At 49.3% G+C, this 23,644-nt stretch overlaps 2 protein-coding genes across 8 annotated transcripts in view; one reads left to right on the forward strand and one right to left on the reverse strand.

The window, feature by feature from the left end:
• The window catches only part of TTF2 (transcription termination factor 2), a 40,948-nt gene extending 34,558 nt beyond the window's left edge, over positions 1–6,390 (forward strand). For all 4 annotated transcript variants that reach the window (XM_081815776.1, XM_081815778.1, XM_081815777.1 and 1 more), the window contains 2 exons: positions 1,815–1,889; positions 4,291–6,390. In XM_081815776.1, the coding sequence (XP_081671902.1) occupies positions 1,815–1,889; positions 4,291–4,435 (220 nt within the window). In that variant the 3' untranslated portion in view covers positions 4,436–6,390. The remainder of the gene's footprint in view (positions 1–1,814; positions 1,890–4,290) is intronic.
• Positions 6,391–9,668: 3,278 nt separating this feature from the next.
• TRIM45 (tripartite motif containing 45) lies at positions 9,669–23,496 on the reverse strand. Of its 4 annotated transcripts, none has more exons than XM_081815783.1 (7): positions 22,233–23,496; positions 19,638–20,371; positions 18,213–18,342; positions 17,495–17,609; positions 15,745–15,871; positions 14,151–14,310; positions 9,669–9,954 (listed from the first exon to the last, which is right to left on the reverse strand). In XM_081815783.1, the coding sequence occupies exons 1-6, from the start codon at positions 22,718–22,720 to the stop codon at positions 14,162–14,164; spliced, it is 1,743 nt and encodes a 580-aa protein (XP_081671909.1). In that variant the 5' UTR covers positions 22,721–23,496; the 3' UTR covers positions 9,669–9,954; positions 14,151–14,161. The 4 variants fall into 4 exon arrangements, 3 of the variants coding, with proteins under 3 accessions (XP_081671909.1, XP_081671910.1, XP_081671908.1); XR_014144119.1 differs by lacking the exon at positions 9,669–9,954 and adding an exon at positions 13,758–13,900 and having other exon boundaries at positions 13,994–14,310; XM_081815784.1 differs by lacking the exon at positions 9,669–9,954 and adding an exon at positions 13,758–13,900.
• Between the last annotated feature and the right edge of the window lie 148 nt (positions 23,497–23,644).

The following is a 23,644-nucleotide window of genomic DNA, read 5'->3' on the forward strand; positions in this document are numbered from 1 at the left end:
CCTAGCATAGGAGGGAGGGGGCGGGGGGTGGGGGTCAGGAGGGGGCGCCAGAGGGGTGATGGGGCCTGACTTGTTATGGTGAGGATGCTGTTTTTGTATTATGCGAATGCCTCTCCTGCATACATATTTACAGGTCCTGGTGTATATAGGGTGTGGGGCTGTTGATGGCCTTGAATTCCTAAGCAAGCAAGGCTTCGAATGACTGCTTAAAATAGCATTCACCTTATTGTTAATCTTACATCTGTTTCCATGGAAACTGGGAAGAAGGCTTTTTCTTGTGGCTAAGAGCTACATCGCTCAGTTTTACCTCTTCAAAATACCATATTTCACGCCATTTGTGGACGTCCAAGGAAATCTCAACCCCGGAAAAGACGGAGAAGCTTTATTCCAAAAGGAAAAGGAGAAGGAATCTTCTAGTTATGTTAGGAATACACTTAACACAAGGCCCTTGGCCACGCATGTAGTATCAACATTGGGAGCCTAACCGCAAATTTCCTGGAAATAAGATAAATGAGTTTGTGTGTTGGTAGGAGAAAAATGTCATAATTAGTCTCCGTTTGGGGTTTTCCAATTATGCCAAGCAGAATTGCTGCACATTTGTCTGATTCTCCAGGCGGCCCAGACTGACACACACACGGGCCAACCTGGTGTCATCTTCCGGGAGAACGTGTTTAGGTCTTAGGGCTCCCTGATACGTTTGAGGGAGGAAAGCAGAGTGCGAGTTAAATGCTGATTTCTGGGGGTGCCTGGCTGGCTCAGTCAGTAGAGCGTGCAACTCTTGCTCTCAGGATTGTGAGTTCGAGCCCCCTGTTGGGTGTGGAGATTATGTTAAAATCTTAAAAAAATAAAGAAATGCTGTTTTCTGAAATGGAGATAAACATATTTTAGATATGTTTGGATTGGATTTAAACATATCCAAGATTTTAAGGAGGTAAGATGAGGAACCAGTTTGGAGTTGATAGCCTCTATAAAGAAGGAGAGAAATTAAGTTTCTTCAGTTGAATCCCAGAATATTAAAGTTGAAAAAGGTGTTCTGGGACGCCTGGGTGGCTCAGTCGGTTAAGTGTCTGCCTTCGGCTCAGGTCATGGTCCCGGGGTCCTGGGATCGGGTCCCATGTTGGGCTCCCTGCTCAGTGGGGAGTCTGTTTCTCCCTCTCCCTCTGCACCCCCCAGCTTGTTCTCTCTCTCTCTCTCTCTCTCTCTCTCTCACTCTCTCAAATAAAGAAAGAAATCTTTACCAAAAAAAAGAAAGAAGGAGAAAGGTGTTCCCTATCATTAGGCAGCCCTCACATTTCCAAGTAGGAATCTAAAGTACAGAGGATTGAGGTGAGGTGACTTGCCTGAGTTCATCCAACTAATTAGTGACCAAACTGGAGCACTGGTTCACCTGTGTTACTTAAAAGTTGTCAGCTGATGGTGGTGCTGAGTTTCTCAGTCAAGGGCAAGAAGGTATCTGACACTAACCTTTCTGGGGCCAACATAGCCAAGGACAGGGATTTGCAAACTCTCTCTCTAAATATTTTCGGCCAGATGGTAACTGTTTAGACCTTACAGGCCACATAGGTCCCTGTCCCGTATTCTTCACTGTGGGTTTTTTATTTGGATTTTTTTCAACCCTTTAAAACCATGACCACCATGTTTGTAGCTGCAGAGCCATCCAGAAACAGCTGCAGGTTTTAAGAGACATTTAGAAAGTAAAATGAATGGACTTGGTATGTGAAAAGGGAGTAAAGGGGAGTAAAGGCTCTGTCCAGGGGACTTGCCCACCCAGTCCGGGGTGTCCGCACCTTTGAGCCTTGCCTCTTTGCTCACAGGAATCCATCACTTGAAGACCAGGCCTGTGACCGAATTTACCGAGTTGGGCAGCAGAAAGATGTTGTCGTGCACAAGTAAGTAAAGGCATTCCGGGACTTAGGCCCCTTCACAAGCTTTCCTTTTGTGCAAGTCTTTCTTGGGTGGTGTTTTAACAGTACGTGAAGTATTTGGTGGTCCCTTGACTAGTGGATGCTCCCGAGGCCCGCCTCGTTGGTGCTCACAGTCCAGAAGGGAACACAAGCAATTTGGGGGTGACCTTGGGGTTAGTGCCTGCGAGAGAAGAAAAGGCTTGTGTATTAGGGCTAGGGAAAGTACCCTCCTCCCCCCGCTTTATTTGTTAATTTTTTGCTTTTAACTTTTAGGTTGACGTAATTTCAGACATGTAGAAAAGAATGTAAGAGTTCTCAGAAGAGGAATGTCCCCCCAAAAATCTTATTTGTAAAAATAATACCAAAAACTGCTCGTATGCTATACCATGTATACCGTGTAGACTTTTTTTTCTGGACCATTTGAGAGTCAGTTGCAGCCGTGGTGCTCCTTTACCCTTAAATACTTCAAGGTGCATTTCCGTAAAATAAGGACATTCTCTTATATAACCACAGTAAAATGCTCAAAATCAGAACGTTAACACGATACAATGCTGTTATCTGAGCTCTGGGCTTTGTTCCATTTTGCCTCTTGTCCCATTGAGGTCCCTCACAGCAAAGGAAAATCCTAGAGCCTGTGTAGTCTTGAATTGTCATGACTCTTCTGTCTCCTTTAATTTGGCACACTACCTCAGTCTTTCTTTGTGTTTTATGACATTGACATTTTTGAAGAGCACAAGCCAGCGATTTTGTAGAATGTCCCTTTCTAAAATGCGACAGTCCACTCTAGCAACGGACCTCTTTTTCTCCTTCCTTTTCAGGGCCAGGTTTCCTGAAGAATTAGAAATCACTGACTGTCTTGACTTGATTACCTCTCATATTCATTCCTCAGCCTTTCACCCCTGTGGCTCCACTGAAACCACTCTTGTTTCGGGCCATCCGTGAATTCCAGTTGGCCAGTTGCAGAGATCATGCTGGTTTCCCTGTCATGAGCTCTCACCTCACCCTGTATGCGCCTCCCTTAGTAGTCCTGTCTACTCCAGGAAGTCCAAAGAACCTTCCTCCCCAAGGTCTCCAGCATCAGATCTAGATACCCAAATCCCTGCTGACTCTCTGACTCCGAGTGTGCACATAACCATTAGTCACTTGTGCATTCGTCTCATTCAGCTCCTAAATCTTAACACCTGTTGAGCATTCACTGTGGAGCAAGTACTATGACATGTTCCAGGAACTCGGAATGTCACATACTGAAGTGATATACCGCCTCCTATCTCAGGAGACTTAGTATCCCTGTATCCAATCCTAGAGCCACAGACTAGGTTCCTCCCCTTTCCTCCCTTTTCACATATCAAGTGCATTCATTTTATTTTCTAAATGTCTCTTAAAACCATCTCCTCCTTCCCATCCACACTGCCACCTTCCTCTTCCAAATCTGAATTTCTTAGCATGATAGGCAAAGCCACTCACAGTCTGGCCCCCACCATCCTCTGGAGCTTCTGCCATTGCTCTGCAACATGGTGGAGTCCTTTTGACTTAGGTTCTGGCCAGACTGGACCACCTGATCTTCCTCCGACATAACCGTGTTCTAAACCCGGCCATGATTTTTCCACATTCCCGTTCCCTGGGACGCCCTCCCTCTGTTCCGTCAGGCAAACCCTTGCTCATCCCACAAGCCACACATTACGAGTTCAGCCTTCAGTAGAGCCTTCCCCGAACACCGCAGATGTTTCCTTTTACTCTTTGTGCACATTGGACATATGTCTGTAGCACTTTTCCAGCTTGTATGGTTGCTTATTTTCATGCCTCTCTTCCTGTGTTCCTTTTGAGAGCCCAAGACTGGACTGTATGCATCTCTCCATCCTTAGACCCAGGACAGCACATGGCATATTGTAAATGCTTAGTCAGTGCTTGCTGAATGAGGCAGTGACAACAGTGTCATTTCTTCAGGTGGTAGAACCTGTTTTCACTGTGAATGAGCCAAGAAGTAAGACACTGTACTTAGACCAGCACATGGACACCTGGCAGGAACTTGATAAACTTTAAGGCCTTCTGACTTGATCAGCGTTGAGCTTTTTGAGTGAAAGCTGGATCTCTGCACTTTTTTGGATAGGGATATCGTTTGCCTATTTTGGCATGTTTCCAATTACCTTAGTTTCAGAAAGAAATGAAAAATAATTGGAGTTGTGTCATTTTAAACGGGCACATATTTAGTCAAGGTTGTTTGGATCTCGTAAACATGGGAGTTTTTAACCAAACCTAAGACGACTTAAGTAGAGGAAGAAATCTCATGTAAAAACTAAAGCATAAATAGAAGTTTGAATATGTTATTAAATATGCTGTTTTGGGTTTCTGATTATTTGCTTAATCTGGTTTTTTTTTTTTTTTTTAGATTTATTTGTGAGGGGACAGTGGAAGAGAAGATCTTACACCTCCAAGAGAAGAAGAAAACTTTGGCCAAACAGGTCCTATCAGGATCTGGCAAAACCGTCAAGAAGCTGACTTTGGCTGACCTCAAAGTCCTTTTTGGCATCTAACTTCCTGTTTCTAGGGCTCAGGGTGGTGCCACTGAGGGTGTGCAGTAGGGTCTGGAACAGTGACCTGCACGTGGCCCTCTGAGCCCTCCTCGGCTTCTCATTTCACTGGCAAGCCCTAAGCCCTCCGCGGAAGGTGGCGCCATCTTATCCCCGGAATTGGGCGCCAGTGATCATGTTAACCACTTGATTCATCGGTCAGGTCAATCAGTCGACTTATTGAAGGGTGACTTAGAAACCAAGGAATGACTTCAGAAAAAAAGAACACGCCTTAGAGTTAGATAATTTTGGAAAACGACACCGGGGGAGCTTCAGTGAAAGCTCAGAAAGCCCTCCATTGCCTTGTTCTTCTCAGCTCATGGGGGACCAGTGTTCCTGCCCTTTCCAACGCCGGCTCTCCCTCTCTCCTGCCAGTGAGGCTGCTCCTTTTAACGTGTCTCCGGGCAGGGCAGAGAGAGGACCCCGAGGCCAAGCCTCTGCAGCTGTCTCCAGCCACACCGTTCTGCCGCACCGGCGTCAGAGCAAGGAGCTCCTTGGGCCCAGAACAGACGTCTGGTATGGGTGCCCTCGTGCCATCCGGTATTGGGTATCGTTTCACTTCGTGGGGTTCCGTCGCTTCCCGTTGCTAGAGCGTCATGTGCTGCTTGTGAAATAAAGTTTACTACCGGGCATTTTTTCAGTAGAGGCAGACCTCCCTTCATTGCGCCTTGCAGATACTGCATTTCTTGCGACAGCATTTGCTCACTTCGTGGCCGTGTCCCATTTTGGCAATTTTCGCAGTGTTTGCAGCATTGTTCTATTTGAATTGCTGCGATCTTATGGTAACAGTTGAACAGATGAGGAGCTGAGGCATGAGCTGAGACTGTGGATTCTTGCGATGGACGCTACCCCTGGTGAAGACACTGTGAAGATCGTTGAAATGACGACAGAGGATTTAGAATACCACATAAACTTCGTTGATACAGCAGCGGCAGGATTTGAGATGATTGACTGTAATTTTGAAAGAAGCTCCGTAGTGTGTATTCCATGCTACGGAGAAATCATTCATGAAAGGAAGAGTCCATCGATGTGGCAAACTTCACTGTCATCTTAGTGTAAGAAATTACCGCAGCCAACACCCTGACCAGTCAGCAGCCATCGACATTGAAGCAAGACCCTCCACCGACTCGCTGAAAGCTCAGATGGTGGTTAGCAATTTTAGCAATGAAAGATTTTTTTTTCAAAAAATGTGTTTATTTGTTTAGAGAGAGAACACGCATGAACAGGGTGAGGGGCAGAGGGAGAGGGAGAGACTTTTAAGCAGACTCCACACTGAGCGTGGAGCCCAGTGCGGGGCTTGATCCCACAACCCTGTGATCACGACCCAAGCCAAAACCAAGAGTCGGACGCCCAACTGACTGAGCCACCCAGGTGCCCCAGCAATAAAAGATTTTTTAATTGGGCGCCTGGGTGGCTCAGTTGGTTAAGCGACTGCCTTCGGCTCAGGTCATGATCCTGGAGTCCCGGGATCGAGTCCCGCATCGGGCTCCCTGCTCGGCAGGGAGTCTGCTTCTCCCTCTCACCTTCCTCCCTCTCATGCTCTCTGTCTCTCATTCTCTCTCTCTCAAATAAATAAATAAAATCTTTAAAAAAAAAAAAAGATTTTTTAATTAAGATATAATACTGTTTTTTAGACATACTGCTGTTGCACACTTAATAGACAACAGTATAATGTAAATAGGATTTTTATATGCACTGGGAGATCAAGAGATTCATTTGACTCGCTTTACTGTGATAGTCGCTGTATCGTGGTCTGGAACTGAACCTGCAATATCCAAGGTATGCCTGTATTTGCATTTTTACAAATTTACAGTATTGGTAGCATGTTTCATTCTCTCATTTAGTATTGTATCATTTAGTATCTGTATTATGGTTGGTATAATCCAATAAATGTGTGCTTGACAATGTAGCAGAGATAATGTGTTTGCGAGCCTCCATTTCCTTTTCTTCCCGGGCACCCAGAAAGACTGCATTTCCCAGTGTTCACTGCAGTTACATGGGTCCATATCACTGAGTTCTAGTCAATGGAATGAGGAGAGAGGTGATGTAAGTAATTTCTTAACCTCCTCTCCAACTTTATGAGTGATTCATCACACTGTTTCTTCCCTCATTGGCCCACTAGATGCCAAGGAGCTGATGGAAGCCTACGAGGCCCTAGAGAAGCCACTAGATCAGGGATTCTTAACCTGCTTTTGGGCCACGGACGCTTTAGGCAAACTAGTAAGCCTCAGTTCCCGAATGACTGGAACAAAGCCTTCTGCAGGTGTGCCTCCCTTCTCACCCCTGCTCACCCACATGGCTGTATCACATGAATAATATTTTTTTAAGCCACTGAGTTTGGGGTTGTTCAGATAGCAGTTGGTGCTCTAATACAAACTCTTGAGACTGTTACTTCGGGAAACTGTTCCTATTTCCTTCTTCCCATTAGCAATCATTTCCAAAACACATCAGCTCATTTCTGTGGGAAAGGATGGTAGTTCTCCTAGATGGAACTCTTAGGGGTGTCCTTGAGTCAGGGGTAGGAGGTGAAGCCCTTTGATAGCGCACTGACATGTAATCTACTCTTAGGATTCCTTCTGGCACCTTAAACAGTGTATCTCGTGTTCCTTGTTTTGATTCTCACCCAGCAGAGCCACCTAATTATGTCTTGGGTAAGTGTTCCAACACCAGTGAGATGCGAGTGAGGTGTGGTGGATGCAGAGAAAGTTGGAACCATTGTTTCAGTGGGACGGGACGTACCAAACCACGGCATTCTTAAATCCTAGTCCTGGCGCGGAAATTTCTCATGACTTTACTGTAAGTGGCGCTCTGGTGTCTCTCAGGCTCGCATTCATTAGTTACTGGGAGTCCATTTCTGAAGGCCGGGGCAGGACATGGTGAGTGCTTGGCCCCGCGAGCAACGCGCAGCATCCCACATGAGTGCTCGAACTCTGCCAGTGCCAACCAGCCCTCCCGATGTGCCGGATTGTCGTACGGCTGCCTGCCTCCCTGACCAGACTCGGGCGAGGACGAGAGGATGTCATCGGGGCTTTATAAGCCGTGAAGGGCCGTACAAGTGCTAGTGTTACTGCTGTGGGACCGGGTCTGGGCAGAGGGAGTAAGACAGCAGCGTGGGTGCCGCTGAAAGCCAGCCAGCGAGCATCTGTCTCCGAAGCGCAACACCGTGGAGCGCCCCGCGTACCAGGGATTTCTCATGTGACGGATTTGCCTTCGCGGCAGCTTTACCGTTTGACTTCTCTTTCGCAGTGTTGATCAGAAAAGGGCATTTGGTGCACGCCATGGCTGGACGGAATCCTGAACCCTTTAAAAATCCCGCCAAGGACTCCTGTTGCCATGCAATCATTATGCACAGTAGCAGGTGGGATGACATCTCTGGAATATGACCCTTTCTCTAGCAGCTGTGTGTGTGACTTAGAACGGCTGTGTATGACCACTGGCTTGTTTACTCGCTGGTTGTCTCTGTTGCCCAAGGAAGTGGCTTCCAGCAGGGCTCAAAGGTGAAGCCGGACCCTTCCGCACTAGTAGGATAGTCGTGGAGCCGCCAGTGCTCGGTGTGACCTCTGCGGTCGTCTGGAATCTTGATGCTGACCGTGATGCCTTGAGAGAACTGGGTTTACAAAGTGGGATATTACACTGCTATTTGCTGTCTAGCATCTTGTCCTAAGAAAGGGCAGAAAGGATCTAAAGAGCGTAGCTGCCAGCACAAAGAATTATAATAGGAACTTAGAATTCCTAAGCCTGTAACCCAGAAGAAAATGTTTTCAGAAATAAAAATGAAATTGGGGCCAGTTAGAGCACCAAGCACCCTAAGAGTCAGTAGGTGCGGATGGAGATGGAAGTGAGGAAGAGCCTCACCCCTAGGGAGGAAACCAGGCAGACAGACCCACGGCTACACGACCTCTCTCCAGGCTTGAGTCCTTTTACCCAGAATCCTTAGCTAATCTGAGGGTAGGTAGAGCTGATGTATGCAAGGTAGGATGGCGAGAATACATCCACTGCTAAAACATTTGTACATCAGTTCAAAAATCTATATTAAATGTGCCGGGCACTGCTGGGTAAAAGCAAAACCCGAAAGCATCCCTGTCCTCCCTGAGGCTTACAGTCTCCTAGGGAGATGGGCATTAATCCCATCCTGGATGGCTGTGGAGGGACAGTGGTGTCAGGTGCTGTGGTCGCTGGGAGGGCTTAGAACAAGGAGCTAAAGTGAAGTCCGTACATAGATGCTAACAAGGCAGAGTGAAATGCCTCTTCCTATATCCCGCTTCCATTAGCGGTCACTTCACCCAGCCCCCTCTGGGACAAACAGCAGGCCTGCATCCCCGGGAGTGAAGCTGACTGAGGACTGCATCTCAGAGATTAGAGTGGGCGGGGCTGACCGGTGTGTGTGTTTGTCATCCAAGACAGCCAAGGTGTTTATCCTGTGACGACCTCCCAGAGGACAGAGGCAGTAATTTGTGGCCCTTTTGCCTTACCTGTAACATGGGAGATAAAACTTACATCATAATGCTGCACCTTGTTGATGCTTCAGTGCTCACGACTCCAGGGTGATTTCTGAAGCATTTTGCGACACCGGGGACAAGTCCTAAACCCTCAGATCTCTTTTTTTTCCTCTCACCTCGGGAGTCTGGGGCTCTGCAGATCACTCTTAACTTTGCAGGGCCTGTCAGCTGGCAGGACAGTCGCACTGAATGTAGACTCCGTCGTATGGCAGGCCAATGAACAGCCTACCCCTCCTCCCACACCAACTATCTCAATGTCTATAACAGCATGGCTACTGTGAGTACTGCTTCAAGGCTAGGACATGCGCCAGAACCTGGATGTCTGACGGAACGTCTCTGTTGCAGTCGAGCTTCATCTGCAGTAGAGTTCTGCAATTACCAAAACCCTTTTCCAACTGAAATAAATGAAAAGCTTTTAATCCTCAGTTCTGAAGTCTGATTCGTTAAAAGACACACGGGGATAAATGATGTAATACAATAAACTTCTTCACGGCAAAGCAATTCCCTGGATGTCTGAGGTAATTGGAAAATTCAAGGCTGGTCCCTAAAGTGCGTACAATTTATCCAGCAGGTTTGACAGAAGGCTGAGATTTTTTTTTTTTTTTTCCAAGTGGTATTTGGTTAAATGACAACTATTGGCGTTTGGGGGAAGGAAAGTCTGGCTTATAGAAACAGATACCAAGGAGATCCAAACTAAAACTTGTACCAGATTATATCTTTTTTTTATTCAACAAAACACTGATTAAGCCTCTACTATGTTCCAGGAACATGGGGACAATGTGGTCAATAAATGCCAAGTCCCTGCCTTCATGGGGCTGACAGTCTAATATGAGAGAACAAACATTAAACAAATAGAATATGTATGTGAGACAGTGATGAAGCTGAGTGAGGGTGATGCGGGGCCCTGGGGTGGCGAGGTGCTATTTTATACAGGTTAGTTAGGGACCTCTCCCGTAAGATGATGATTGACGTAGGAGCCGAAACCTGAGGAGAAAGAGAATCAGTCATTAAACATCTGTGAGAAGAACATTCCAGACGGCAGGGCAGTGATCATAAAGGCTGCTACACGGAGTATGTGCAGAGTTTGCAGAGCCCCAGGCAGGCAGGTTGGGCTGGAATGAGTGACTGGGGTGAGGGGGAGGAAATGAGAGAACGGGGAGCCGGGATACAGGCTCTTACATGCTGACGTAAACGCTGGCTTTGTTCTGAGTAAGATGGGAAGATGCTGGGTGTTGAGCGGCAGAGTGACATGATCTGAGGTATTTCAGAAGGACCTCTCTGACTCCGGAGGGGAGAACAGGCCACAGGAGGGGAAGGGTGGGAGCAGGGAGACCATCTAGGAGGCAGGGGAGAAATCTTGGTGTCTTACACCAGGATAGTGGCCGTGGAGGTGGAAAGCCGTGCTCGGCAGATGTATTTTGAAGGGAAAGCCGAACGGACTCACCCATGGATTGGATGTGGTGCGTGAGAGGGGAGTCAAGCACGTTTACCAGGCCACTGACTCTACCACCTGTAAGAATGGATTTGGACTTTCCTCTTAAAGAGGTGGAGCAGACTGCAGGAGAAGCAGTTTGCTAGTATAGGCAGGTGGGAAGCGAGAATGGGAAACTGAGAGTTCTGTTGTGGACATCTGAAATTTGAGGCGCCTGGAATGCCTCCAAGTGGAGGTGTTAAGCTGTTGGAATTTGGAGCGGGAGGTAAATGTAGGAGTTTTCAGTGTCTAAATGGTATTTAGAGTCAAGAGAGGAGGAGATCATCTAGGGAGGGGGGACGACAAAGAAATGCAAGAACGGATCCTTAGGGCTGTCCAACATGTAGGACCGGGGGAGATGAGAAGGAACTAGCAAAGAGGAAGAGTCAGGAGAAGTCAGTGAGACAGAATGGAGAGTGATGCCATGCGAACCAAGCGAAGGGAATGTTTCAAGGAGGGGAAAGTGATCAGCTGTGTTAAATGCGGTTGATGGAAACATCAGGAACTGATCATGAGGTTCAATAATGTGGACGTTCCTGGGGACCTTGATGAGCAGTGGAGTGGTGTGGAAGAAAGGCTGATTGGGTTCGATCTAAGAGGACGCAAGGAGAAGTAGAGATAGCAAACAATTATTTTTGAAGTTTTTTAAAGGGAAGCAGAAAATGGAGTAGTTGTCAGAGGGGTGAAACATGTTATGGACTGAATTTTGTTACCCCCCAATTCATAGACTGAAGCCCAATCCCCAGTGTGACAGTATTTGGAGACTGGGCTTTTAAGGAGATAACTGAGGTCAAATGAGGTCAGAAGTGTGGGCCCTAACTCAGTAGGACCGGTGTCCTTGTAAGAAGAGAAAGAGACACCAGGGATGTGTCTGCATGGAGGCAAGACCACGTGAGGACACAGGAGGGAGCAGCCACCTGGAAGCCAAGAGCGGGGCCTCAAGAGAAACCTTCACCTTGGACCTCCAGCCTCCAGAACTGAGAGAAATAAATTTCTGTTGTTGGAGCCCCATAGTGTGTGGTATTTGGTCATGGCAGCACGAGCAGACTAGTACAAAAATCAAAGGAAATCTGTTTTTTTTTAAAGAGGGGGGAATATTGTACATGTTCCTGAGGGAATTCCTGGAGCTATGTTCCTGGGTTGTGGAGATGCAATGCGGTCTGGCATACAAGTATAGAGGTTTGTTTTTTGTTTTGTTTTGTTTTTAGATTTTATTTACTTGAGACAGTGAGTGAGAGAGTGAGAGAGAGAACACAAGCAGAGGGAGAAGCAGACTCCCTGCTGAGCAGGGAGCCCAGTGTGGGGCTCAGTCTCAGGACCCCGGGATCATGACCTGAGTGGAAGGCAGACACTTAACCCACTGAGCCACCCAGGCGGCCCCAGAGGTTTGCTTTTGATAAGGCTATAGGCAGATTTGTAGATGTGGTGAGAAGGTAGGAGAATTCTCTTCTGAATCCTTTTATTTTCTTGGTGAAATAAAAAGCAAGGTCATAAGTGGGGAGGGGAAGCTGGGTGGAAAGTGGAGTTTGAGAAGAAAGTATGAAATAATTGTCTGGCAGAGCAGGGGAACCAACTGACGAGAGAGATGTTGTCAAACAACTAAGCGATGCTAAGAGCCCACTGACATTAGTGGTCGTAGATTTAAAGTGAGGCTAAGTCCTCGTGCTCTTGTGTTTTTCTCCAGGATCATCCAGTCGGGTTAGAGGGAGAGATGGATCCAACTGGGGGTTTTTTCAAGAATGGCAGGGAGACCACATGCAAGAGAGTGATTATAATGATGGTCTGTAGAATCTAAGCTGAGAGAGAATGAAGGAAAGCACATGCGGGCATGAGGGGGAACCACGAGAAGGTGGGGGAATCACTGCATTGTGGGTTCCAGGAAGAGAGTCGGGTTATTATCATGGGTAAGCTGGAGAGATGGGAGCTTGTGGTCATGGGATGCTTGAAATGGAAAGGATGCAGAGGGTACAACTGGAATCCAGCCAGCTCTAGGGGATGACTGACTGTAGGCTAAGGTAGGGGAAAAGGAGCAGAGAATTGGTCACGGAATTAAGAAGCCTATGTGGATACTGAATTACTCTGAGACCAAGAGGCATGGTTCTGCCGTGGCAGCAAGCTCAGGCTAAAATCCTCAAGGAATGCGGGGGAATGATGCGGGGCTGTGTGGATGGCTGAACCACGGCGGGGGGGGGGGGGGCAGCAAGTTGTAGAGAGGCATGAGCCTCAAGGCTGGCCATTTTCTGAAAAAAGAGAGAGAATGGTCCGGAACAGGGTTTCTCAACAGCGGCACGGTGAGTATTTTGGGCTGGGTAATTCCCTGTTGCAGAAGGCTGTCCTGAGCTGGGCAGCATTCCAGACTTCTACACAACAGATGTAGCACCAGCCTCCAGCTGTACAAGGAAAAATGTCTCTTAAGACTTGACTAAATGTCCCTGGTGGGGAAAGACCGCTCCTGGCTGAGGAATGCTGATCCTAAAGCAGCAGTGATGAGCTCACAGGACACCCACCTGACTTGGGGCCCAGCGGTTACAAGGAGTGAGGAAGAGCAAGTAGCTAACGAACACTTTGCGAGGCTCGCAGGGCCATCACTGTCTTGTGGGAAGATCAGATTTGGGTTAGAGAGCACCGAAGGGAATCTTCCCAGAAAAGGGTGGGAATACAGGGAGTATCTTAGGATTTACGGCAATGATGTAGCTCACATCTACCAGCCCTAAGGAGGAAAGAAATGTATCCCATGATGACCCGACAGTCCACGTTGCGTCTGCTTACTTCACTTCCTTTGCCTGACCCAATTCACTGCTCAAATGAGTCACCGGCTTCTTAGTGGCTCTTGCAATGCCGATTTCAGTAGTGAGAGCTGATACACACTGAAATCAGGAGTCCCAGAGGAACACACCGACTATATGCAGGGAGGCCCTCGGCAGGGATGCAGGACCAGCGCTGCGTGCTGCCTCTTCCCAGAGTCCCTTTCAGGCGCTGACAGCTAAGCAGGCACACTAGGACTCAGAGCTTCTACTGAACTTTCTAGCTCTACAGACAGAAGGGAAGACTGCTCTCTAAATAACAGAGGGTTGGGAGATGTGAGGAGGATCAAAGTATCCAGAGTGCCTGGCAAGAGTAGACCTGTAACAAATTTCTGAGCTGGTATTTCAACACTGTTCCCCTTTATTTACTTACTACTTGTATGCCCTTGACCAAACAGTAATCTAGGCTGGCGAGCAGGAGATGGACGTGGCCTAGGGGTGAAGCCGGGGACCTCCACCAAAACAGCAAGATCCCATTATAATCCATTTAAAGTGTGCTAGCAAAAAGTAGATATGATGAAAAGCAGTTTTTAATTCTTTGAGGGAAACAGCAAACATGTGGCTTAGGGAGAAATAAACGAGTTACATATCCAGAAGTCAGGAACTGAACTCTCCCCGTGATCACTAAGTTCCAACAGCGTAGATTGCTCCGTTCCTGCACAAGAAAAGGGAGCCTCAGTGTAGAATGAACCCTGCCAACCATCATGAAGAGAAACGTGGTCTCTGGTGCTCAATCATCTGTACATACCATCAGTGAGTGACTCACAAGAAAGGACTGGAAATTGAGAGTATAAGATAAGGCACTCTGTTTTTAATTCTATCCGCTTCTTCAGAATTAATCAAGGTCTGGGGTCCTCTGGTAATTGGAAGTTGAACTGGCTGCAGCTAACGGGCTGGCCACGTACCCAGGAAGGCATCAGAGTGCCACGGTCCTGAGGAGACTCCTTGGTGCGTTCTGCCCACCTGTCCACGTGCATTCCGACTTCTCGGCAAACTTCCCACAGCATGACCAGTGCGGGCGACCTGGGTGGCCTTTGTGTCCGTGGCCACAGCCTAGGTACCCACCTGTGTGGTACCAAGAGGAGACAGAAGACAACCATTAAGAGTGAAGTCCAGCAGTTTACCATGGAAACTAACGTTTCTGGCAACATTTAGACTCATGGATGTAAAAACATGTAATAAAAACCCAGCAATAGAAACAAGCTATCTGGTGCCTCTGTAGGAGGAGGACTCCCAAGGACTGAAGACAGCAAATCAATTAAGATTTGCTGAAGTTCTAAGAAGAGTGTTGTTTTAACATTCTGCTAACTCAAGGTGATGAACTGTTTTGAGTTTTAACTGAAAAATAATTGAAATAAAAGAGAAGGGTAGAGTGGCTGAAATAAAGAAGGTAGTTCCTAAAGTGTTTATGCAAAAGGGTGCACGAGCCTTTTTTTTTTTTTAAAGATTTTATTTATTTGACAGAGATAGACACAGAGACAGCAGGAACACAAGCAGGGAGAGTGGGAGAGGGAGAAGCAGGCTCCCCACAGAGCAGGGAGCCCGATGCGGGGCTCGATCCCAGGACCCTGGGACCATGACCTAGAGCTGAAGGCAGACGCTTAATGACTGAGCCACCCAGGCGCCCCATGCACGAGCCTCTTAAGGCTCACCATCAGAGTAGGAACACAATAGAATACTTTTTAAAAAATAATTAGAGGAGCGCCTGGGTGGCTCAGTTGGTTAAGCGTCCGACTCTTGATCTCAGCTCAGGTCTTGATCTCAGGGTTGTGAGTTCAAGGCCCACATTGGGCTCTATGCTTGGAGTGGAGCCTACTTAAAAAAAGAAAAAATTAGGGGCGCCTGGGTGGCTCAGTCGTTAAGCACCTGCCTTCGGCTCAGGTCATGATTCCGGGGTCCTGGGATCGAGCCCCGCATCGGGCTCCCTGCTCGGCGGGAAGCCTGCTTCTCCCTCTCCCTCTGCCTGCTCCCCCTGCTTGTGTTCCCTCTCTAGCTGTCTCTCTCTCTGTCAAATAAATAAATAAAATCTTTAAAAAAAAAAAAAAAGAAAGAAAAGAAAAAATTAGATCTCCTGCCTGAATCGACCCTCCTTCCCCCAAAAAGAGCCAGACCTGGTCAACTGATTTAATCATCCACTTCCCCATCCCTGACTTGCTTGGAATTTCTTTAAGGTTTTAAAAGGAACAGAGTGGGTTTGGATTTTTTTTTACACTGCCAGGCTGGTGGAAAGGGTACAGATGGACATCGAGCATCCCGGGGAGAAGCACAGGGCTCATAAGATTGGTGAACTGGATCAGAACTGAAAGAACTCAGAACTTTTAAGCTTACTATCTCACTTTTCAGAACAAAAAAGCTTTAAAGTGAAACTTTTAGAACTGTGGTGTACTGATACGCATGGATTATATTCCCAGAAAGAAAGCCTAAGTCTGAATCTCCTAAACCTAGTGGCTGTGCGGTAGTTGAGCCCCATTGCTGGGAGACTTTCGAGTGTCCCCTCACCTGGCATGGTACCTCCACAAGCACAGCGAGCAGTCTTCTGGCCTCCGCTGGAGCAGAACGTGCAGCAGTGAAACACGCCCGCGTGTGGCCGATGCCTTTTCCTCACGGTCACGGTGAACGGTGAGCCCTTCAGTGTTCAGACCAAGAGCAAAGAACAGCACCTTATGAGTCAACAGGGATGTGCTAAGCATCCCATGTGCTTAAACGCAGTCACAGGGCCTGGCCCCGGAGAGACGAGGACAGCAGAGGGAAACGGACGAGGGGACAGTGACAGCTGGGTGCTCAGCTGTGTGGCGCCAGATACAAATGCGTGAGAGTCAAGGAATCTGTGCGGCCCCTCTAGGACGGAGCCTGCCTGATACACGAATAAACCCAAGCTGTGTTTCGTGTCACTGGTGTCTCCATCTCCGTTCTGGAAGAGTCTCAGGGCTCGTTAGTAGAGCGCCGCAACCACAAGGCTAGGCCGTCCCGTGATCCCTTCTCCAATGTCTCAGTCACGCACCTCCTTCCCTCACATGCTGAGTCTCGCTCCCCTCCTCCCACCCCTCCATCCTGGATGTTTCTGTTTCCCCATCCACTTAGTCTCGGCCCGTGAGGATACAGGCAGAAAGGTGAAGAGCACGTGGTTGATGATCCTCAAATTCGAAACTCTCCCACCTGCCCCTCTCCTTCCAGGACAACTTCCGTTCTCCACTTCCTGTCCTATGTTAGGTAGTCAGCATCTAATAAGTGTAGCTTATGGGCCTGACCCTGACTGAGAAGCACACTGTCTGCAGGAGCACAAAACAGAGAGTCTGGCACCTTAAAAGCCTTTCACGTGTTCGATCTCTCCTCCTTTCAAGAGTTTATGGTCCATTTTAAAAACAACTTGGGAGTTCAAAGAAATGGGTTCAAGTTCTGGTTTTGCTCTACAGGGACTGTGTACCTCAGCACGTTTGTTTCTCAGTCCAACTGCGCGATGATCCCTAGGCCCGAATGGCCTGGAAGAAAAAGGCCTACGAATGTATGCAGAGGGACGCAGCCCACTCCGGCCAATGTAATTAGGCAGTAAGTGGAGTTGAACAGGAGTCTTCCTTCCTGCACACATCACAAGCCTGACACATCAAGACACTATGGTACTTTATCATCCCTGTCAGTGTTGCTTTCTGGTTGGGGAAAATCTGTGACTACTCGAGATTCCGTCGGACCTGCTGAGTATTGCCCGATTTTAAAAAAATACGCAATCTCTAGACCAGTCTTGTCTGGGGGCGGGGGGTGCAGTAACCCTGGTAAGAGCTAAGCACATATGGAAACAGGCGAAAGAGTTACGAGGACAGATGGGTCAGGTAGATAGATGACTGGTCAGTTGAGGGGAAGAGGGCATAACTCTCCCAAATTGTGTTCCAGTAAGTTCCAGTCTGTCTGGTCACAGTCTGAACAATCCCGAGCTAGAGGATATTGCTTGAATGTGTACGCCTGTCCCCTGGCGGAATGCCCCCTGGGATGAAGGTATCTTTCCCAAATTAAGAATTCCCCGAAGGGGAGAATGATAAAATACAAGCCAACAGCCAGGAGGAGGAATAGGCACAGAGTTATGGTCACCAGCAAAATCTGGCTCATTTCTCAAGTGAGGAGAAGGAAGAAAGAGGATCCTATTCAATCCCTCCATACAGCTGATCCCACGAGACATGTCTCCGCATCCTGAGATGGTAGAAGCCAGAGGAAGCAGGGAGAGAGAAGGCCAGGGAGGACAGGCATAGGTCCTACTCACCCGCACATGCTGCTCTTTGACGCAGACCAACACGGTATAGACACCAGGCTCCTTGGGGGTGTAGGAGACGTAGTACGTCCCATCCTTGTTATCTTGCACCAGCGCTCTGACTGGACTGAATGCAGATGGGGTTCAGAAAACCACTCACAGGCCTGCTGGGGCCGCCTACCACTTGAGGTGTGAACCCTACACCATTCCACCCAACATTCACTTGAAATTGTCCCCCAAGCAGGACGCTCCTTCCATTGGTCTCGGAAATTAATTTTACAACAGAAGGGAAGCAACGTAAATGCCGATTTAATCTGGTGTACAGAGGAATTCCTTGAAAGAGTTACTGTGTCCTCTTTGATGGGCTTGCTGTACCCTCTTGCTCTCCTTCCTCCTTTGATCTCAGAGGCACATGAATATATTCCCAGCCCAGTGGAGTAGCAAAGTGGGGCTGAATTTTGAGAAGGGGCCCGTGCGGTCTAACATAGAGTATTTTTCAGACAAGCTGAGGGGCGGAGCAGACCTTTGGGAGAGAATGGAGTATTGGCATAAAATCCGCGCAAGAAAACACATCTGCTCCAGCTGGTCGTATCACATTTTTTAATAGCAGCTGGGGGGCGGGGGGTAGGATGTAACTACTCCAGGTACACCTCCCCAACTGCAAAGGGGCCTCAAGTGTCCAGTTTTGTCACTGCTTATTACCCTTGACACCTGGCTGTGTAATACACACCTGTCTTTCTTATCTTTAGGGATGACCGCGACTCGCACGCTGTCTCCTCCCCGGCCCATGCTCTCTCCTGCCGCATCCTTACACAGCAGGGTGAAAGAGGCTGTCTGTTTCTCCCGGGCTCGGTGGAGATCTGCGGAAGATAAACATTCAGTCCTCACCTCAAAGGCCAGCCAGGGTGACTGCATCCCCAGATCAGACACCATCTTGCTGCTTCTCTTTAGAGCAAAAGGTCATGCTTCCCGTTTACCGTAATTGCCCTGCTCCCTTTCTCTTCTCTTCCTGCTCTGGCCCCCAGAGCATACCTCCTGGGAGTCCCTCCTGGCGAGCCTGGCTGTCTCTCAGCCAGTTGCTGCCTTGGATCACACAGGATCCTGAACCTTAACTGCAGCCCTAAAGGGAGCTCTGAAAATACTCAGGATAGACCTACATATTCAGAGCAGAAAACCTCTAGACCCTGTGAGGGAAGCTCATAAGCCCCAAACTACCCTCTCTGAGATGCAGATCATGCTGGAATGGGCAGGGGGTACAGCTGATCAGACCAGACCCTTCAGCACTTGAGCCAAGCTGCTAGGGAAATATTCAGTAGGTGCAGCCTCTGGGCCAGCAGATGCAACGGGGCTTCTTAACTTGGGGCTCATGAACTACCATGTGGTCTCTGGAGAGGCTTATGAGGGGTCCAAGAATCTCCAGAAGTGCGGTGCCCAAATTAGTGGATGTTCTTGGGGAGGGATCATTCTCAAAGGGATCTCTGACCTCCAAAAGGCCGAGAATGCCTGTGCCGGAGTCAGGCTGCATCTACAGTACAGTCTGCCCATCAGGACTGATCTCGGACGTATCTCTGTTCCAATAACTGCCTCCTTTAGGAATAGAAGGGCCAAAGGAAGTTGTTTCTCCCCCGACCGAATGAAATGCCTACCATCATCTTTTAAATGTCAAGATGTGGCTTACATAAACCAAGAGGGGCACAGAAGAAAGGACGCTCTAACCTTGTCTTCCTCACTCCTCTGAAACTCTCTTCGGAATGATCCGAGCCCTCTGGGGCCCTGCCACGCTCCTCTACGGGCAGGCAGGATTTCACCGCGGCCCATCCTGGGATCGTCTTCGGGCACTGTCTCTGTTCTATCATCTGATAGAAACAGCATGCTCCTTTGAGGTCCTTGCTAGTTACTACTTTGCTCAACTGGAAAAGGGTCAAGCCTCACCCGTGTATGAGTACTAACCGTACCCTGGCCAGAATGAAACAGAAAGAAAGGGCGAGGGAGGAGTCACGGTCCTTCAGATCAGTATGGCTCTCTCCCTTGGTAAACTGGTCGGGAGGAAACTCTTCCTAGCTGGATGAAGGCCCCAGCTAAAAAAAGCCACACCTCTTTAAACACCATGTCCCCGTCCACTGCCCTCTCAAGGCCAGCAGGAAATGCCTCCTACCTTCTCCTTGAAGGACACATTTGGCTGGATCGACCTCTTTGGTATGGATGGCCCCATAAACTTCATAGCCACGGCACCGGCCTGCTTTCTGCTGAGGAGAGAAGCATATCTTATCGTTTACTCCAGGATGGACACTATATTCGACTTTGTTCAGCTTTGTGAGCCGTTCTACTACCACCCCCTTGGTGATGAGGATCTCCAGGTCTGAACCACTGGTCAGCAGGTGCTCTGTGAACTCCACACCAGTCCGCAGGTCAGCTAGCAGCTGCTCCAGCTGGGCCTTCTGCAGCTGCAGGGAGTTTTCCTTCTGGACCCGTATGTCTTCCAGCTGCTTCAGCAGCTTGTCCCGGTGCTCCTCAATGGCCTTGACATAGCCCTCAGAGAATGTTCGCACGTCGGCGGCCACAGCCCCCACCTGCTCCTGGAGGGCACTGTTCATCCCTTTGATCTGTGCGAGGGCTTCCTCCAACACCTCCACGTGGGGCTGGGTGCCTTTGAGGAGCTCCCGCACCGCGTCCCCATGCTTGTGGATAACATTGCTTGTGAAGTCACAGGGGTGCTCCCGGTGCTCCCCCACCACGCAGTCCCGACACACGGGCCGGTCGCAGAGCTCACAGAACAGCCTCAGGTCCTCTGCAGGGTGCGCAGGACACAGAATGGGCTTCCCGATCCTGCTGCAGCCTTTTAAGTCTTTTAGGTCCACCATCGTATGGTAAGTTGTCTTCTTCTGCCGCCTGGGGACAGAGTCAGGGACAGGAAATTAGGGGACGATTCCGCTGGGAAATGATCTGGCAGTTTTCACAGCATGGCTCGGGAAGTCAGAGATCTGAGTTCAGCCCCTTGCTCTGACCTCTTAACTATGTGATCCTCTCGGATTCCAGTTCCTCCTCATCTGTATGGGGAGTGAATAACACCTACTCGAAAAGGCTACTACCTTGAATAAAAGCTCTCTGGCCTGGGACGGGACTTTGCCAAAGGTTGCAACACTAAGGCTATGGCCTGGAACTTTCTCTGAAGCATTAGTTTGGCAAGTTGAGACAAGAGCCACGGCCTACTCCTTCAGCAAGCTAGAGGTGAGAGCATGGTGGGAATCCAGCACCAAGAGACAGAAACTGTGCCACGTGGCACAGCGATAAACCCCCGGCAATGAAAAAGTGTCCAGCTGGCCCCGACAGAGAGTCTCCGTCCACTTTCACTTGAGATTTTGGTAAAGCATTTCCTCTGACCAGAGATTGCATCACCCAAAGCAGCAAGCTCGAATTTTCCCCAAGAGTCATTGGCATTATTAGAAAGACTGAAATCAATGGTCAGTAGGATCACAACTCTCTGTTAATTCCCCTTTTCTGTAGCCCTCTAGAGATTCAGGGGACTCCCCAGGAAACCCAGTTGACTGTTGAGAGATCCCCCGACAGCAGGAGACCACCTCGGAGCTGGCATGCCTATTCCAGCACCAGAAGAGTGGCTGTAGACAAAACAGGGTCAGCTGATTAGCTGGCAGCAAGGTAGTCATAACTACAAGTTAAAAATAGGAAGACTGAAGACTAACTTGTTCTGTTGGTGAGACCAGAAACCAAATGGAGGACAGAATTTAAAAACTATTTTAAGCTAAATCCAAAATCTTGGCTATTTTAAATTCAGATGTCCTGGAATGGGGGAGGGGGCGGAGAAGGGACAAAGAGTGATTCATGTGACCGGCTATTCACCAAATGCCATAAAAGACATAAATCTGCACCCCAACAAGCACCTATAGGCCCACCTCACCAAGCTCCAGAGTCACTCTAGGGTACAAGGCTAAGGCTGCAGTGGGGCCCAGCCAAATAGCACCTTATACTGGGAAGGCAGCATGGATTACTAGAAAGAGCACAGAATGCAGTCAGAAGACCTGGATTTAAAACTGAGTTCTGGGGGCGCCTGGGTGGCTCAGTCATTAAGCGTCTGCCTTCAGCTCAGGTCATGATCCCAGCGTCCTGGGATGGAGCCCTGCATTGGGCTCCCTGCTCAGGGGGAAGCCTGCTTCTCCCTCTTCCTCTCCCCCTGCTTGTGTTCCCTCTCTCGCTGTGTCTCTCTCTGTCAAATAAATAAATAAAAACAAAACCAAACCTGGGTTCTGTTATACACTACGTACCAGCTGTGGAACCTTGGCAAATCACATTTTGCTGAGCTTCAGTTTCCTCAAATAATAAACGGGAGTGAAAACAGTGTTTGCTTTTCTATAAGAGCTGCAAGGCATCAAATGCGATCAAGGCCAGGGGCTATGCTATTATATTCATTCTTCTCTGTTTATCCAGCACCCACTACAATTATTCACCATACAAAGGACTGATGATCCAAGGAAACAGTGAGTGTGCTTTGCAAACTGAAAAGGGCTACGCAAACCTTTGCTTCTATTATTACTAGGGGTATTATGTAAGGCTGCAGGAGTTAACTACCACTCCGGAGTATTTATCACAGCGTATACTGCTCTTTGGCCTTACAGGGCATCTGAGAGAGCTTTCCTTCCCATCTGCTCACCCAGGGATTTCTGGCTTGACACCTCTTTGTATTCTGCTCTTAAGCTGCAAGGAGGGGGGTGGGGGTGGGGGAGCCCGACTTTACCTATGCGCCTGGCAGCAGAAGTGACAGAGATTGGCTTTGCAGGTCTGACATCTCTTCTCCACTTCTCTGTCGCTGCACAGGTCACACACCAGGCCCTGGCCTTCCCCTTGAAGACTCTCCAGCATCACGTCATTCATGGCCAGGTGGTCTATGGTTAAAGCCTTCACTCCACCCATGGGCAGGTCCACCTGAGCATCACATACCGGACAGAGGATGCCGATCTGCGGCTGCAGACTGGGAGGCTTGAGTTCCTGGAATATTGACCCCTCAGAGCTTGTGTCAGAGTCTCCCCCTCTGATGTCCACTACTGAGAAGGGTTCCAGCTGCTCCAGACACGTGGTGCAAACTGTGTGCAAACAAGGCAAGAGCCTGGGGGCTTTGAAAAGCCCCATGCACAAAGGGCAGTGAGTCTTGCCTGAGTTCCCACGCGCAGTCCCACTGGGGAGTTTGCCCACGAAGCCCAGCAGCGGCTTCCTCTTTTCTGACATATTCCCCACGTTTGTGCCCAGTATCACAAAAGGCGGTGGGCAGCTCTATAATGAAGTAGTAGGTGATTAAGCCCACCCAAAGAGAAAGTTTGCAGAATTTGAGCAGAGACCATGGGGACTCTCTCTTCGGCAATTCAAAGGGCAAAATGGTAGAAGAGGAGTCGTCAAAAGAACCATCCACAGATCTACTTAGGAGGGCCCCCTCCTTTCCATGGCATCCCATACCAGACGCGCCCACGCCCTCCTGTGCCCCCCAAGTCCTCCTCCCCGGAAGCGCTGCCAGGTCTAAGTCTTGAGCTGGTCCTGCCGCCGCCAACTCCCAGACCCCTGCACCTCTCACTCCTTCCACTACCACCCCCCTCCCGCCGCCCGCCCCACTGGCCCCGGCCCGACACGCGACAAGCGCCACTCCCGCCCCCGCGTGATGAAGTCGGGGAGGGCCTCTTGCTCCTTCCCCCAACCCGGCCGTGCGCGAACCGCACACGGCCGGCAAAGGAGCCGTGCGTCCCGCCGGCTCCTGGGTGGCCACCGCCTCCCCAACACCGCAGCCCACGGTGCCCGAAGGCTCTGCCCCCTCCTCGCACCAATCCCAGTCCGAGTCTACTCAGGGGAGTCCAATCACCGTCCGAGAAGGGCGGCCCTCGCCGCTGGGGGCCCCGCCTCCCACCAGAGTGACACCACCAGTATCCAATAAGGTTTGGAAATTCCACATCTTCGCCAGTCCACTCCGACGGGGGGGGAGGGACCAAGCTAACGGCGAGGGGTTGGGGGGGGTAGTCGGGCGGCCGGAGGGCTCGGGCCGAGGGGAGGAAAAGAGCGAGGCTGGGAGTGAGCGGCATAGTATAGCCAGCGTCACCCTTTTACGGGGACTGTCTCTCTATCGCTGTAGCGACCAGAGAGGCCAGAGGACCCCCTTAAAAAGCC

The sequence above is a fragment of the Leptonychotes weddellii genome, chromosome 4, assembly GCF_054177405.1.
Source record: "Leptonychotes weddellii isolate Sample4059 chromosome 4, ASM5417740v2, whole genome shotgun sequence".
NCBI classification, from domain to species: domain Eukaryota; kingdom Metazoa; phylum Chordata; class Mammalia; order Carnivora; family Phocidae; genus Leptonychotes; species Leptonychotes weddellii.

Coding starts and splice junctions, on each gene's coding strand:
- TRIM45 (XM_081815783.1), bottom strand. CDS start 22,720: ATGTCAGAAAAGAGGAAGCCGCTGCTGGGCTTCGTGGGCAAACTCCCC. Junction 17,610..18,212: donor CCTAAAGATAAGAAAGACAG/GTGTGTATTACA, acceptor ATCTGCATTCAG/TCCAGTCAGAGCGCTGGTGC. Junction 14,311..15,744: donor TTGTGGAGGTACCATGCCAG/GTGAGGGGACAC, acceptor GGTACCACACAG/GTGGGTACCTAGGCTGTGGC.